The sequence below is a fragment of the Symphalangus syndactylus genome, chromosome 17 (genome assembly GCF_028878055.3).
Source record: "Symphalangus syndactylus isolate Jambi chromosome 17, NHGRI_mSymSyn1-v2.1_pri, whole genome shotgun sequence".
Classification (NCBI taxonomy): domain Eukaryota; kingdom Metazoa; phylum Chordata; class Mammalia; order Primates; family Hylobatidae; genus Symphalangus; species Symphalangus syndactylus.
In genome coordinates this window covers 73,967,755-73,980,172 of record NC_072439.2, presented here as the reverse complement: position 1 = coordinate 73,980,172, position 12,418 = coordinate 73,967,755, and the positions used below count along the sequence as shown (strand labels likewise).

The window sequence follows — 12,418 nt, the reverse complement described above, 5'->3', positions numbered from 1 at the left end:
ATGGAAATGTCATTTACAGAGATGGGAAAGAACAGGCTGGTGTTGGTAGTGGTGGTGACAGAGGTAGAAATTAAGAGTTTGGCTTTGAACTTATGCAGTTAATCTAATTTCACGGTGCCCTGTAGCTATAATAATACTGACTTGTACAAAACACAGAGAAGTATAAAATCTGTAAAACTCACATTTTCATCCTCCTGAATTTCCAAGGTGTAGGTGATCACTTCCTCGGGTGAACAGCCTTCTGGCTTACTCCACTGCAACGTGACCCATGTGATGCCAGCTCGAACCAGCCTTGGTGCAGAAGGCATCTGAGGGATATTTCCTAATGTGTAGCACACCACCTCTTGGCTGTAACCACTGTAGAGAAAGAAAGTGAGGCACACAGTTAGAAGCATGTGAAGAGGCTTGGCATTTTAAAAGAGGAAGGCTCAGCCTGCACACGACCCAACTCAGCCTAGCAGGTAGAGTAAGCAAAGCCAGGTAAGGATGCTGTGTGTGATATTCCCTATAACCACCTTCGGCTTCCCCATCTCCCCACCCCATGATCTTCTACTAGACACACACATCAAGTCACAGGACAATATACAGTTGGCCTTCTGTATCCTTGGGTTCCGCATCTTGAGTCCACATGAATGAAGTGACATGTGGGCATTATATTGGATATTATAAGCAAGTTAGAGAAGATTTAAGGAGGGAAGGATGTGTGTAGGTTATATGCAAAGACTATGCCATTTTGTATCAGGGACTGGGGCATCCATAGATTTTGGTATTCATGGCAGAGAGGTGGGGGAAGTCCTGAAACCAATCCCCTGTGGAAACTGAAGGACAGTTGTACTTAAGAATTCATTTTCCCCCTCAAAAGCACTGGAAAGAAGGCATAGCACAATGCAATGTTTATCCAGTTACGGGTCAAGGAGCCTTCAAATCAATGTGAGCAACAAATATTTGTTGATGAAATAATGTTTTACAAATATATACAGTGCTGTTTTTTGAAAGTTGGTGGATGCTTCCAATTCATTTAAATTAAATTCTTGAACCATAGAAGGCTTTGTATCGGTATTTTTTCAACCAGTGAACTCTAAAACTGTAATGGCTACCATGGTGGTGGAGGCAGGTCTGTAAAACTTCGTGATGTCAAAAAGAGGTTCTTTAGGTTGGAAAGAGGGTTGGGGACCACTGATGTGCAAAACCTTTAAGAAGATTTCAACAAGCAGTGATGAAAGAAAAAGATTTCCCCCTTAATCAAGAGTTACCCTGCAAGTGCAATTGAAATGTGGCCTTTTCAAAGCCTCTTTAATCAATTGATACCTTACAGTATACCCGTTCTTGCCTTTCTCATACAGCCTAGAGGCCTGCAGAGGCCTCTAAGACAGTCCAGATTTTCTCCAATTCCGTATCTGCCCTGGGCTTGACAACAATGGCCGGCCCAGCATCTCTTTCTTTGTACCAGGAAACACTCACATAATTGAAAAAGGGCAACTGAATGAACAGCTTGCTAAAGTAATAAAAGAAAAAGGCATGTGATCTAAAATAATAAAGCTCCAAGAGGAATTCCTTTCAAAATCTGTACTGCTACCTTCGCCTTGGTTCTTAGAGACCCCCTAGTGGGGCCGTCGCAATACAGCTTGCAAGACTGCAGAGGCCACAGTGACATTCACCAGCTTAAAGGAGGCCTTCTCTCCTCTGATTAGGATTCCCTCTTGGAAAACCTCCAGTTGATTTCGTGTGGAGGCAGCAGCCTTCCTCATGCCTTCCAGTCATGTAAAAGAAGCCTCAAGATCACCATCCAAAGGCTGAAGGGCAAGAGGACAAGGAAATGTCATACCTGGTGCCAATGTCGTTTCGAGCGGCCAGCCTGAATGTGTACCCCATTGCCGGACAAAGCTTTGTCAACTTGCAGTGCTTCTGGCTCCCGAAGAAGCACTGTCTGAAACCACTATTTCTTTTTCCCTAAAAGTAAACAATGAAACAATACATTAAAAAAAAAAAAAACCAGATAACCCTAAATAAATGAAGGAGCATGTTGAACATCTTGAATAACTGTTTAATTTCCTCGTTTGAATGAACAAAAACAATAGAAACTTGCAGGGAAGTGTCCATGTTGCAAAGTGTTCATTCTACGATGAAATCTCATCTCTAACATAAAGTCACTACAGAAAATTCTGTAATTGAGACAGGTAATTTATTGTACCTGTGGTATATCTAAAGTGGTTTTTTTGGTTAATAAAATAAAAAAAGGTCCTTTCAGGCACAAGACGATGCTCCAGTTAACGATCACAATTTCTAAGATCCTCCTCCTTACTTGGATTGGCCCAAACTGCCCAGCCTGATCAACAAACAGTCTACTGCATCCACAGAGGGGTCACTGGCTCTGAAAATACACGGCCTTTCCCAGTAACTCCTGAGCACCTAACGACCCGTCTATGCAGCTGAGTGTGCCATACAAGGCCCTCTCCAGCTGTATCTCTCCTGCCATGCAGTGGCCTCCAGTACCTTCACAAGTACATTCTAGTGATGGTGAGTTGTTTCTTCACTGATGGCTGATGCTGGTCACAAACCTTTGAATCATTTTGTCCACGTCTGCTTTGCACGTAACAGTGCTTTGGACAAACTGGGAGCTCAATCAACGCTTGCAGGGTGGAAGTGAATGATAAGCCCTTGGAACATTGGTTGAATTAATCTATGTATATTACAGTCACTCTAAGCTTCTTGTCAGGCTAGAAATGTATTTTGAATGCCTTCCTAGCCTTACATACTTCAAATTTGTTGAAGTAAAAATAAAACACTCTAGTGGGGTCTCATATTAGGTCCAACAAGTAAGAAAAAAGCCTAACCGCCCTATGCCATACTCAGAGGCATGTAATACTCTTATCAGTAGTTTGTTAGAATATTTCCTACCCATATCCACATTATCTTACTATCTTAACATGCAAAAGAAAACCATATGCTAACATTGAATGGATCTTAGCATTCTAACTGGACAGGCCCAGGGCCTTGAGCAATCTGTCTGAAGTTCTCAATTTATTTTACAAAAAACAAAGCAAGCACATATTTTATGTAAACAAATTTAAGCATCTCCTTCCTTTCATTGGGTCTCCAAATACAACTAAAACACATTCCAGTGGTTTTAATTAAAAATAAAATGAACACACCACTAGCTTGACTGTCGCTATGGTGAACACATTAAAAACAACCACACTGGACGGGCATGGTGGCTCATGCCTGTAATCCCAGCACTTTGGGAGGTTGAGGTGGGCAGATCACGAGGTCAGGAGATCGAGACCATCCTGGCTAACACAGTGAAACCACATCTGTACTAAAAATACAAAAACAAAATTAGCCAGGCATGGTGGCGGGCGCTGGTAGTCCCAGCTACTCGGGAGGCTGAGGAGGGAGAATGGCGTGAACCTGGGAGACGGAGCTTGCAGTGAGCCGAGATCGCGCCACTGCACTCCAGCATGGGCGACAGAGTGAGATTCCGTCCTCCTGCCCCGCCCCCTGCAAAAAAAAATCACACCACATTCATCCTCCTCAAAGGAACCCCTTCCCCACCCACCTCCTAGAGCTAGGAAGCGCCTTTCCCAATGGAAGGGAGTGGGAGTTCTAACAGTCTTTAAGATTGAAAGTTCATTTTATCAAGGGTTCAAGGTGCATTCAGATGCAACTTGGCGGCCGAGTTGGGGGAGTGCAGCAAGTAAAGCCTGACATTTCTCAGTTGCTCCTTGAGTGAACTCACTATGTGGCTGGCATGTCACACAGTATGCTTACTTCAACCTTGAGTGTTGAGGTTGAGGAAGATGATTTATTCATATGCATACACTTGCATAATTACACCCAGCATCCGATTACACTCTATGGGAGCCCTGGTATGTGTCGTATCCATTTCAGGCTGTGGCATGATCTACCTTCTTTCCTCCTCTATTTCTGAACTCGGAGTAAACAGTGTAAGAAAGGCACATCCTGCCATGGCGGAAGCTCTCATCCCTTCCAAACCCTGTGTTGGCTCCCCTTCAATGCCTCATTTTTCCTATTTCTTTATTTGGTCTCCTTTCCCCTTTTCTTGTGCTTAGAACTGTAGCCAGTAAAAAAAGTCACTCTGTTTCTTACTACGTTAATTTGCTTTAATACGGTAGAAACCAGACTGTTTGTGGCTCAAATGAGAAAGAGTGGGGAGGGTTCAAAGGGGATAAATGACTTTTAAGAGAGCCAGAGCACTCAGGCTCACTAAAGAATTAGGAGAAGGGGCACTGTGTGACCTTCAAGACATTTTCCTATATTGCTAACATTTAAAAAAATTCGACTTGTGAAAGAAGTAAAAATGGCGCCAGTGCACTCCAGCCTGGGCGACAGAGCAAGACTCCATCTCAAAAACAAACAAACAAAAAATAAATCTTGGAGTCAGGAACAATTGTTAAAATCAGGAACAGCTGCTAAATAAACTCCAACCCATATAGACAAAGCATGCCAAATTTTCTATCATAACAACTTCCAGGATGTACTACTGTGTGCATAAACTTAGGGACACCTAGAAAGATCCAGAGTTGTTAAAACCTTGGGAATTAAGTTTTGGAAGCATTGTCTGTAGAGTCTGTAGAGGTAAGAATACAAATATTTGACAGTTAAAGAATTAAGGCTTATTGATGAATTTTTAGAAGTCATTGAGAATAAAACAAAAATAAGGGCAAGTAGGTTAAAGTATTTCAGACATGAGAGAAGTTTTGAATAAAAGAACATATTCATGTACAACATGAAGTTTAATATAAATGGCATATCTAGGCTGGGTGTGATGGCTCACGCCTGTAATCCCAGCACTTTGGGAGGCCAAGGCAGGTGGATCACTAGAGGTCAGAAGTTTGAAACCAGCCTGGCCAACATGGTGAAACCCCGTCTCTACTAAAAATACAAAGACATTACCCCGGTGTGGTGGTAGATGCCTGTAATCCCAGCTACTTGGGAGGCTGAGGCAGGAGAATTGCTTGAACCCGGGAGGCAGAGATTGCAGTGAGTCAAGATCACGCCACTGCACTCCAGCCTGGGCGACAGAGCGAGATTCTGTCTTTAAAATAAAATAAAATAAAATAAAATAAAACGCATATCTGGAAAGAAAAAAATTAATGTTCACAAAAGTCACTGCAGTACAAAAGTGATCTGCAGCTGAGAAGTTAACAAGTGAACTGGAGAAGGCCACTGGCTCCAGTGATCTGATGCCAGCATGTTGGTCTGTCTACTGCGCCAGGCTCTCGGATGGCTCTGGAGCTTAAGCATTAGAGTAGAGTAAGTCCATGTTCAAAGGCATAGAAGATTTGGAGAATCTGTTCATAAAACAAGACGGGTCCCAGGTTGCTAATAGCATTTATAAACAAAATATTTTCCTGTTCTTGTTGACAGAAATGGAGTTAAAAAAGAAAAGAGCTAATGCTTTAGAGGATTGAAAGATTCATATGAACTGACAGGAGTGATAAAGTGAATGTTTATCATTGTTTATCAGAAGTTAAAGATATCCAAATCATTATTGTCAGTGAAGTTTTAGAGATGGTAAATGACAACTTTCATATTTTATAGGCTGTTTAGCTCCCAGAGATTTTGAGAGATTATAATATATGGCACGTTCCCGCCTTTAAAAAATCTAATTTAGACTACACAGGATTATTAGGTTACGCTGACTTGACTTTGGAAACTTAGTTTTTAATAATTTAAATTCAGCCTTGTTCAAAGTTCCCTACTAAAATATGGCTGTAACAGAAATGGGTAACATCCTGACACTTTTCAGACCTATTGTCATCAATGATCTGGTCAAATACAGGCAGCAGGGACAGCCATGACCTACGCCTAATCCTGGCCAGCTATGGCTGCTAGGCCACTTGTGGTATGTCATACAGAGGAGAGTAAGAGCTTTCAAAGGGGCTGCCAGGGCCTGGGAGTCAGCTGGTCCGCAGGGCTGAGGGAAGAGACTCCTAGCTGCACTCCACTTCTCTGCGCGTTGGTGGGTCAGGTTCGCAGCACATGAGCAGTCAGGAGCAGAACCTCTAAGGTGAGACTGGAGTCCCTGTTCTCGGTGGGGGATGGAAAAGACACTTCGCCTGAATTAGACAAACTGGTCAGTCAACACCATTGGTCATTCTGGAACAGACCTAGCCACTGTGCTACTGACCTCACTGGACACGAACCAATATAACCCCAGCCAGTTCTGGCCTAACTTTCTACTGCCAGTGTCTGTGAGCCAAAAAAGGGCAGATTTTCAGGGTTCACTGGCTTGTTCCCATTTTGCAATCTTGGGCATGCCCAAATGCTTGTTTCTGCAGCTCAGACCAAGTTCATTCAAGGGCAAGGTTAATCTTTACCACAATGTGAAGAAATCTTGGAGTACAAACCAACTGTGTGCAGATAAACCTCGAGGTGCTCAATCTGGCACAGGATGACGTATTGCAAACGTGGGTTGTTTCCTTTCCCAAGCTGAGTGTTCCTCTTTGCACTCAACCTAATTCACAGTTGTTGCTTATCTATCTTCATTCCACACCCAGACCTAGCCTGAGAGCACCAATTCATCACCCTGGGGTAATGTTTTCCAACCAGGGACCAGGTGTTTTGTCTACCACTTCTGGTCAAAACTGCTCTCCAGGAAAGGACTTGGCTCGCCAGTAAGTCGACTCATATTCACAGCATGCATCAGATCAGCCCCTCCCAAGCCTGGGATCCCAGCTTTGCCTCTTTCTCCTTTCTAATCATCAAACAAAAATACATTGTGTATTATCCACATTCTAGACACCACTGGATTGTCTTACTCTCTGTTCCGTCCAGTGTGCCTTGAGCAGACCTGTCCCCTGATGTCATCATAACTCTTACCACAGAGTTCACCTACCCTTAACTGGACACCTCATTTATCTGAACCTGGTGGGTGGCTCTTTCATTTTGAGATTCACATACTAAAGGAAGTCATCACCTTTGGGGGGAAGTCTCAGCCTAATAACGCTTAGAATACTACATACTCTATGAGCATCTGCCTCCCCTTTGCTTCATCCTCATCCTCACTCACTTTTTAGAAGGGTCATGCATTTTTGGTTTCAAGTCCTAATAATAATGGGAGTCTAGATGTTGTTCTTATTCCTACAGGGTGCTGCTAAATTCTGAAGAATGGCAATAACCTCCAACTTTTTGCCAGACTATGAAAGACCCCAAACACAGAAAAACAAGGGCAAGAGAAGGGAGCTTGGAGAGTGTAGAAAAAGCACTATGTGGCTACATAGCAGAGAATGATCAACCCCTGAAAACATTTCCAAGATGTGATCAGAATCTCAGGGACAAAGACTTTTTCGTTTTCCCCCACAAGGGAGAAATACTGTTCCCAAATATTCCACTTTTTTTTTTTTTTTTTTTTTTGTGAGAGACAAGGTGTCTCTCACTCTGTTGTTCAGGCTAGAGTGCAGCGGTACAAACAGACTATAGCTCACTGTAGCCTCAAACTGCTGGGCTCAAGGGATTCTCCTGTCTCAGCCTCCTGAGTAGCTAGGATTATAGGCATGCACCACCACACCTGGCTAAATTTTCAATTTTTTTCTTTTTGGTAGAGATGGGCTGATCTCGAACCCCTGGCCTCAAGCTATCCTTCCACCTGAACTAGGCTTCCCAAAGTGCTGGGATCACAGGTGTGAGCTACCATGTCCAGCTCTGCCATTCTCTAAAATGAAATTTGGGGATAAATTATAAATATAAAATATTTTAAATATTTTAAGGAACATCTTTATTTTTTCTTTTACCCCCTTACTACCCACTTGAATATTTTTCAATTTCTTTCAAATTTGTAGTTAAAAAATGAAAACTACCTGTTAAAGATTTTAAATACATTTATATTCCCTGCAAAAACCAAACAAAAACTAAAACACTTTGTTGCACTATCATGAGTCACCTGAGGGAACAGAATACGCGATCCTGCTTTTCAAGTACAACTGAGGCAGAGACATTAACTGGAGATAGACAGTCTGTTTGGGTTTCCTGCCCTTATCACTAAGGGAGCAGGCAGAATGATCTCTTCCATCTGCTAACTGAGAAGATTGGTATTTGAGAGCCACTGAGGCATGTCTCACTGGCTGGCTGAGTAGCACTGGCTATGAGGTATGAGGCCTATCCTGTCACTGTATTTCTGGGTACACATTTTCCCCCCCTTCTCCCCGTCTCCGGAATACTCAGAAAAGAATCAGGGATAGGAAAAAGAGTTACGTTGTACTTTTAAAGTATATGACCTTATATCCAACAGTCTTAGGTTGTAGTACCTAAAAAACTATGTGCTATACAAAGATAAAGAAAAAAATATTTGTTAATGGTTTCTCAGGACCAAAAGGAGACAAGAGAAGGCTTATACCACAAGCGGTTACCTTAAACATGTCTAAAAATTCTCTGATTCCCTATCCATTGAGAAACAAAGTCTAAGTCTATGTCCCTTTCCCTTGAATGTGGGTGGTCTTGTGACTCTCTTGTAACCAAAAGGCTGGAGTGGAAATGAAGCCAAGCCTGGGTCTGGAAAGGTGCTACAGCTTCTGACTTTTGCTGGGACACCTGATTTTGGATTCTCACTACTCTGAAGCTGCCACGCTGTGTGGGAGCCCCAGGCCATGTGAAGAGCCCCAGATAGGTCCAGTCCAAAGTGAGCACTGATGCTAGACTTGTGAGTGAAGACACTGCCAGAAGATTCCAGTCCCCAGCCAATGAGCCCTCCTCGCTGAAACTCTAGATAGGATAGATCACAGAGATGCCACTCCCCAGTGCCCTGTCCAAATCCCTAACCCAGAATCCACAAGCATAAGAAAGTGATTGTTTGAAGCCTCTTAAGTTTTGGGGTAATTTGTTATGCAGTATTACACTCATCTATTTTGATGTCTATATATGTTTATAGCATGAAGTTTTACCCCTCTGAATTTCTGCAAACTTTTATAAATTCTTCCTATACTGTAAACAGCTAGGAGGTGGGGGAATGTAATGTGCTAGCATACAAAATAAATGTCTGGCTGGGCATGGTGGCTCACGCCTGTAATCCCAGCACTTTGGGAGGCCGAGGCTGGTGGATCACCTGAGGTCAGGAATTTGAGACCAGCCTGGCCAATATGGTGAAACCCCATTTCTGCTAAAAAAAAAATACAAAAAATAAATAAATAATAAACATAAAAAAAATAAAAATACAAAAATACAATAATTAGCCGGGCGTGGTGGTGCATGCCTGTACTCCCAGCTACTCGGGAGGCTGAGGCAGGAGAATTGCTTGCACCCGGGAGGCAGAGGCTGTAGTGAGCCGAGACTGTGCCACTGCACTCCAGCCTGGGCAATAGAGCAAGACCCTGTCTCAAAACAAAACAAAACAAAAACAAAAACAAAAACAAAAACAAAAACAAATGTGTAACATATGATGGGTCCTATTTTCTACATGCACTTAGTACATGCCTTTTTTTTCAAAGCCATCCACCAAATTAAGGACCTCTCTGAATAATTTTAAAAGTTATTTTTGTATAAGCTAAAAATAGAACCAGACTCCTAGACGATAAAGATCCACCAAAATTGCCAATCAACGGCTATGCAGTTACTTCACCTTACAGAATCAGATTTGAGATTGAAATAAGACTTTTAATAATGCTATCCCAAACTTAGACAACTCTTGGGAGATTTTTAAATCCAGACATGCAATGGTCTCTAGGGGACAGTTTAGGTATGACATAGCCTAAAACCACAGAAGTCAACAAATAAAATAACATTTCAAACGACTTCCTCATGTAACCAGCTTTCCTCCTCTCTCTCTGGGTATCTGTTTACAAACATATAAGAGTTCCAGTGGAGAAACAAATTTACAGATGGTCTACCTATTTGAAAACTGGCAGCTAAGTATATAAAAAGTATTTGATTAAGATTGTAAAATGCAACTAATATTTAGAGTATGTTTAAAAATAGATTTGTTGTGTTGATTTGTAAAAGTGTGTAGTTGAAAGACTGAAAACAACAACAAAAGAACTTTTTAGTTTTTCTTCTTTACTAACTTAGTATCCTCATAAAGCTTTCCTCAGTACTCAGTACTCGGGAAGATGAATCCTCGAAATGGGCTGGCTTCCCATTAAGGAACACAACCCATGGCCCATTCTATACATGTAACTCACACACACCCCAATTAATTCAGGCTACAGTGTTTTCCTGCCAGTGTAATTCTGTAGACTGCGGGGGCTGTGGCTGCTCTGGCTAACATTTCTAATTGCCCTGGCACTAACAACACTAGAAGTGGGTATTTCCAACACTACTGGCACTAATAGATGAAGTTGGCTGATATTTTCAACTGCTTTTAAATTAATAGATTGGAAACGATACTTCCTGTTCCTCTTTATAACTACTTCATTCCTGGCACAAGATTAAGAATGGCCAACACAAGGATGCTGGAATTCATGGTGAACTTTCTCCCTTTGGTCCTGTGACTTACTCCTCCTGATGTTTTCTTGATATGTGGTATCTTTCCACTGTCCTCCTTCTCTTTCAGATTTTTTTTTTTTTTTTGAGTCAGAGTCTCACCCTGTCGCCCAGGCTGGAGTGCAGTGGAACGATCTTGGCTCACTGCAACCTCCGCCTCCCAGGTTCAAGCAATTATCCTGCCTCAGCCTCCCAAGCAACTGGGATTACGGGTGTGCGCCACCATGCCTGGCTAATTTTTGTATTTTTAGTAGAGACAGGGTGTCACCATGTTGGTCAGGCTGGTCTCGAACTCCTGACCTCAGGTGATCCACCTGCCTCGGCCTCCCAAAGTGCCGGGATTACAGGCGTCAGCTACTGCACCTGGCCTCTTTCAGATTCTTCCACAGCCATGCCTGCTGCCTTCCTATGCTGCTCTTACCAGGTTTGGTAACTGTCTGCTAAATAAGTTCCATGAAGTTGGTTATCAGTTGTCATGTGTTTGTGGCCCATGGCTGCTGAATCCAGACATGGGCTGAAGGATTCTGGGCTGGCCATTCTCTGTTAATAGTATAGTTCAACCCGTCAGAAATGGCAATGATACATAAAAAATAAAGTTGCACTGGCCAACTGAACTACGGCCAGGCTCTAAGATTTAGTCTGCTAGAGTGTCTATATTTAGAAGCTGTTCCAGCACCGGCTGATCCTAGGCAACATCAAAGATAAATGTTGGCTTCAGAAATAAAAGAGCACGTATGTGTTCAGCATAACCATATATAAGAGGCTCCTAACAGGGAGGGAGGGACACTCTGCATTTGGGTGGACTCAGAAGTTCCTCGTGCCAAACCCCACTCTTCCCCCAGGGACGCCTCTTTCATTTTATTGCGCCACTCTGGCACAGAGGATGTTTCAAAGGTAAGAAAAGTGGGTGGGATGATTTGTGGTTCTATGTTACCAAATAAACAGGGAGGCATTTTATCCCTCAGCACACTAGTTTTTCTGTAAGAGGGGAGGCTTGGCTGCCTGAAACAGCTAAGGATGATCACTAGGTCTTCTGGTTTAAACAAACACACAAAGAAAATTTTCCTATATATTTCTCCAAATATTGAGGTTCATCTGTTGTCAAATGCTTTGAGGATCGATGTGTTAAGACTGTCTCAGGGAAGGGGGAGGAAGGGAGCTGAGGGCCTAATTCAGAACAGGCTGTTAGTACAATTTACAAACAAACCAAGGGATGGATGGGGTTGGTCCATTCACCTAGTGAAGGCCCAAGGCAGTCTTCTTCCAGCTCACGATGAGGAGCCACGACAAAGGCGAGTTGACAAATCAGGTGTCAGGAACCAAGAGGAGATTTATAATTTAGCCTCAGCAAGAAGCTCCACATCAAGTTTGCTTCCCAAACACACAACCTCATCATGTACACATGCGAGAAATGGTAAAAGAGAGAAGGCAGAGAATCTGCTACAGGTGTGTGGATGTCTGAGCCTGAGGTCCCTAAAAGAGGGGGCTCCTTTTAATCATGAAGTGGCACCTAAAGATGCCTCTGAGTTATTCAGTCCTTCCTGGCTTAGTTTCCTTCAATAGCAGCTATAGTGGGGCAGCAATTCTCTTGGCTTTCTGAAACAACCGTAAGACATGGCAGCTGACACTCATGTGAAAGATGGTCTCTGATGGACAGAGCCAAAATGAACCTAGAACCCCACTTTCCAATCCCCACAGTTGCCAAGAATGACCAAAGTGCATGTGGGCCTGGGCAGGGGAATGAAAGCTGACCTTCCTGGTTTTTGTCATGGAACCAACCAACACACCGCCCACCCTAAGGCAGTGTGGCACCTTACAGAGCTGGAGTCAAGCAAATTCTCAGGGAGCTCTCATCATCCACGCTGTGGGACCTAGTAAATTAGTGTGCTTGTGGCTGCTCCATTCTCTTCATTCTCACAACAGTTGCTATCTAACCAGAAAAGGTTTGTGCAAATTCACTCAGAAGGATTATGAGAGATCATCC

The 12,418-nt window shown here is 42.9% G+C and overlaps 1 protein-coding gene across 6 annotated transcripts in view; it reads right to left on the bottom strand.

Moving 5' to 3' along the window:
- The window catches only part of FNDC3B (fibronectin type III domain containing 3B), a 365,202-nt gene that overhangs the window by 70,650 nt on the left and 282,134 nt on the right, over positions 1-12,418 (bottom strand). For all 6 annotated transcript variants that reach the window (XM_063621666.1, XM_063621665.1, XM_063621667.1 and 3 more), the window contains 2 exons: positions 1,826-1,950; positions 183-357 (listed from right to left, as the gene is read on the bottom strand). In XM_063621666.1, the coding sequence (XP_063477736.1) occupies positions 183-357; positions 1,826-1,950 (300 nt within the window). The remainder of the gene's footprint in view (positions 1-182; positions 358-1,825; positions 1,951-12,418) is intronic.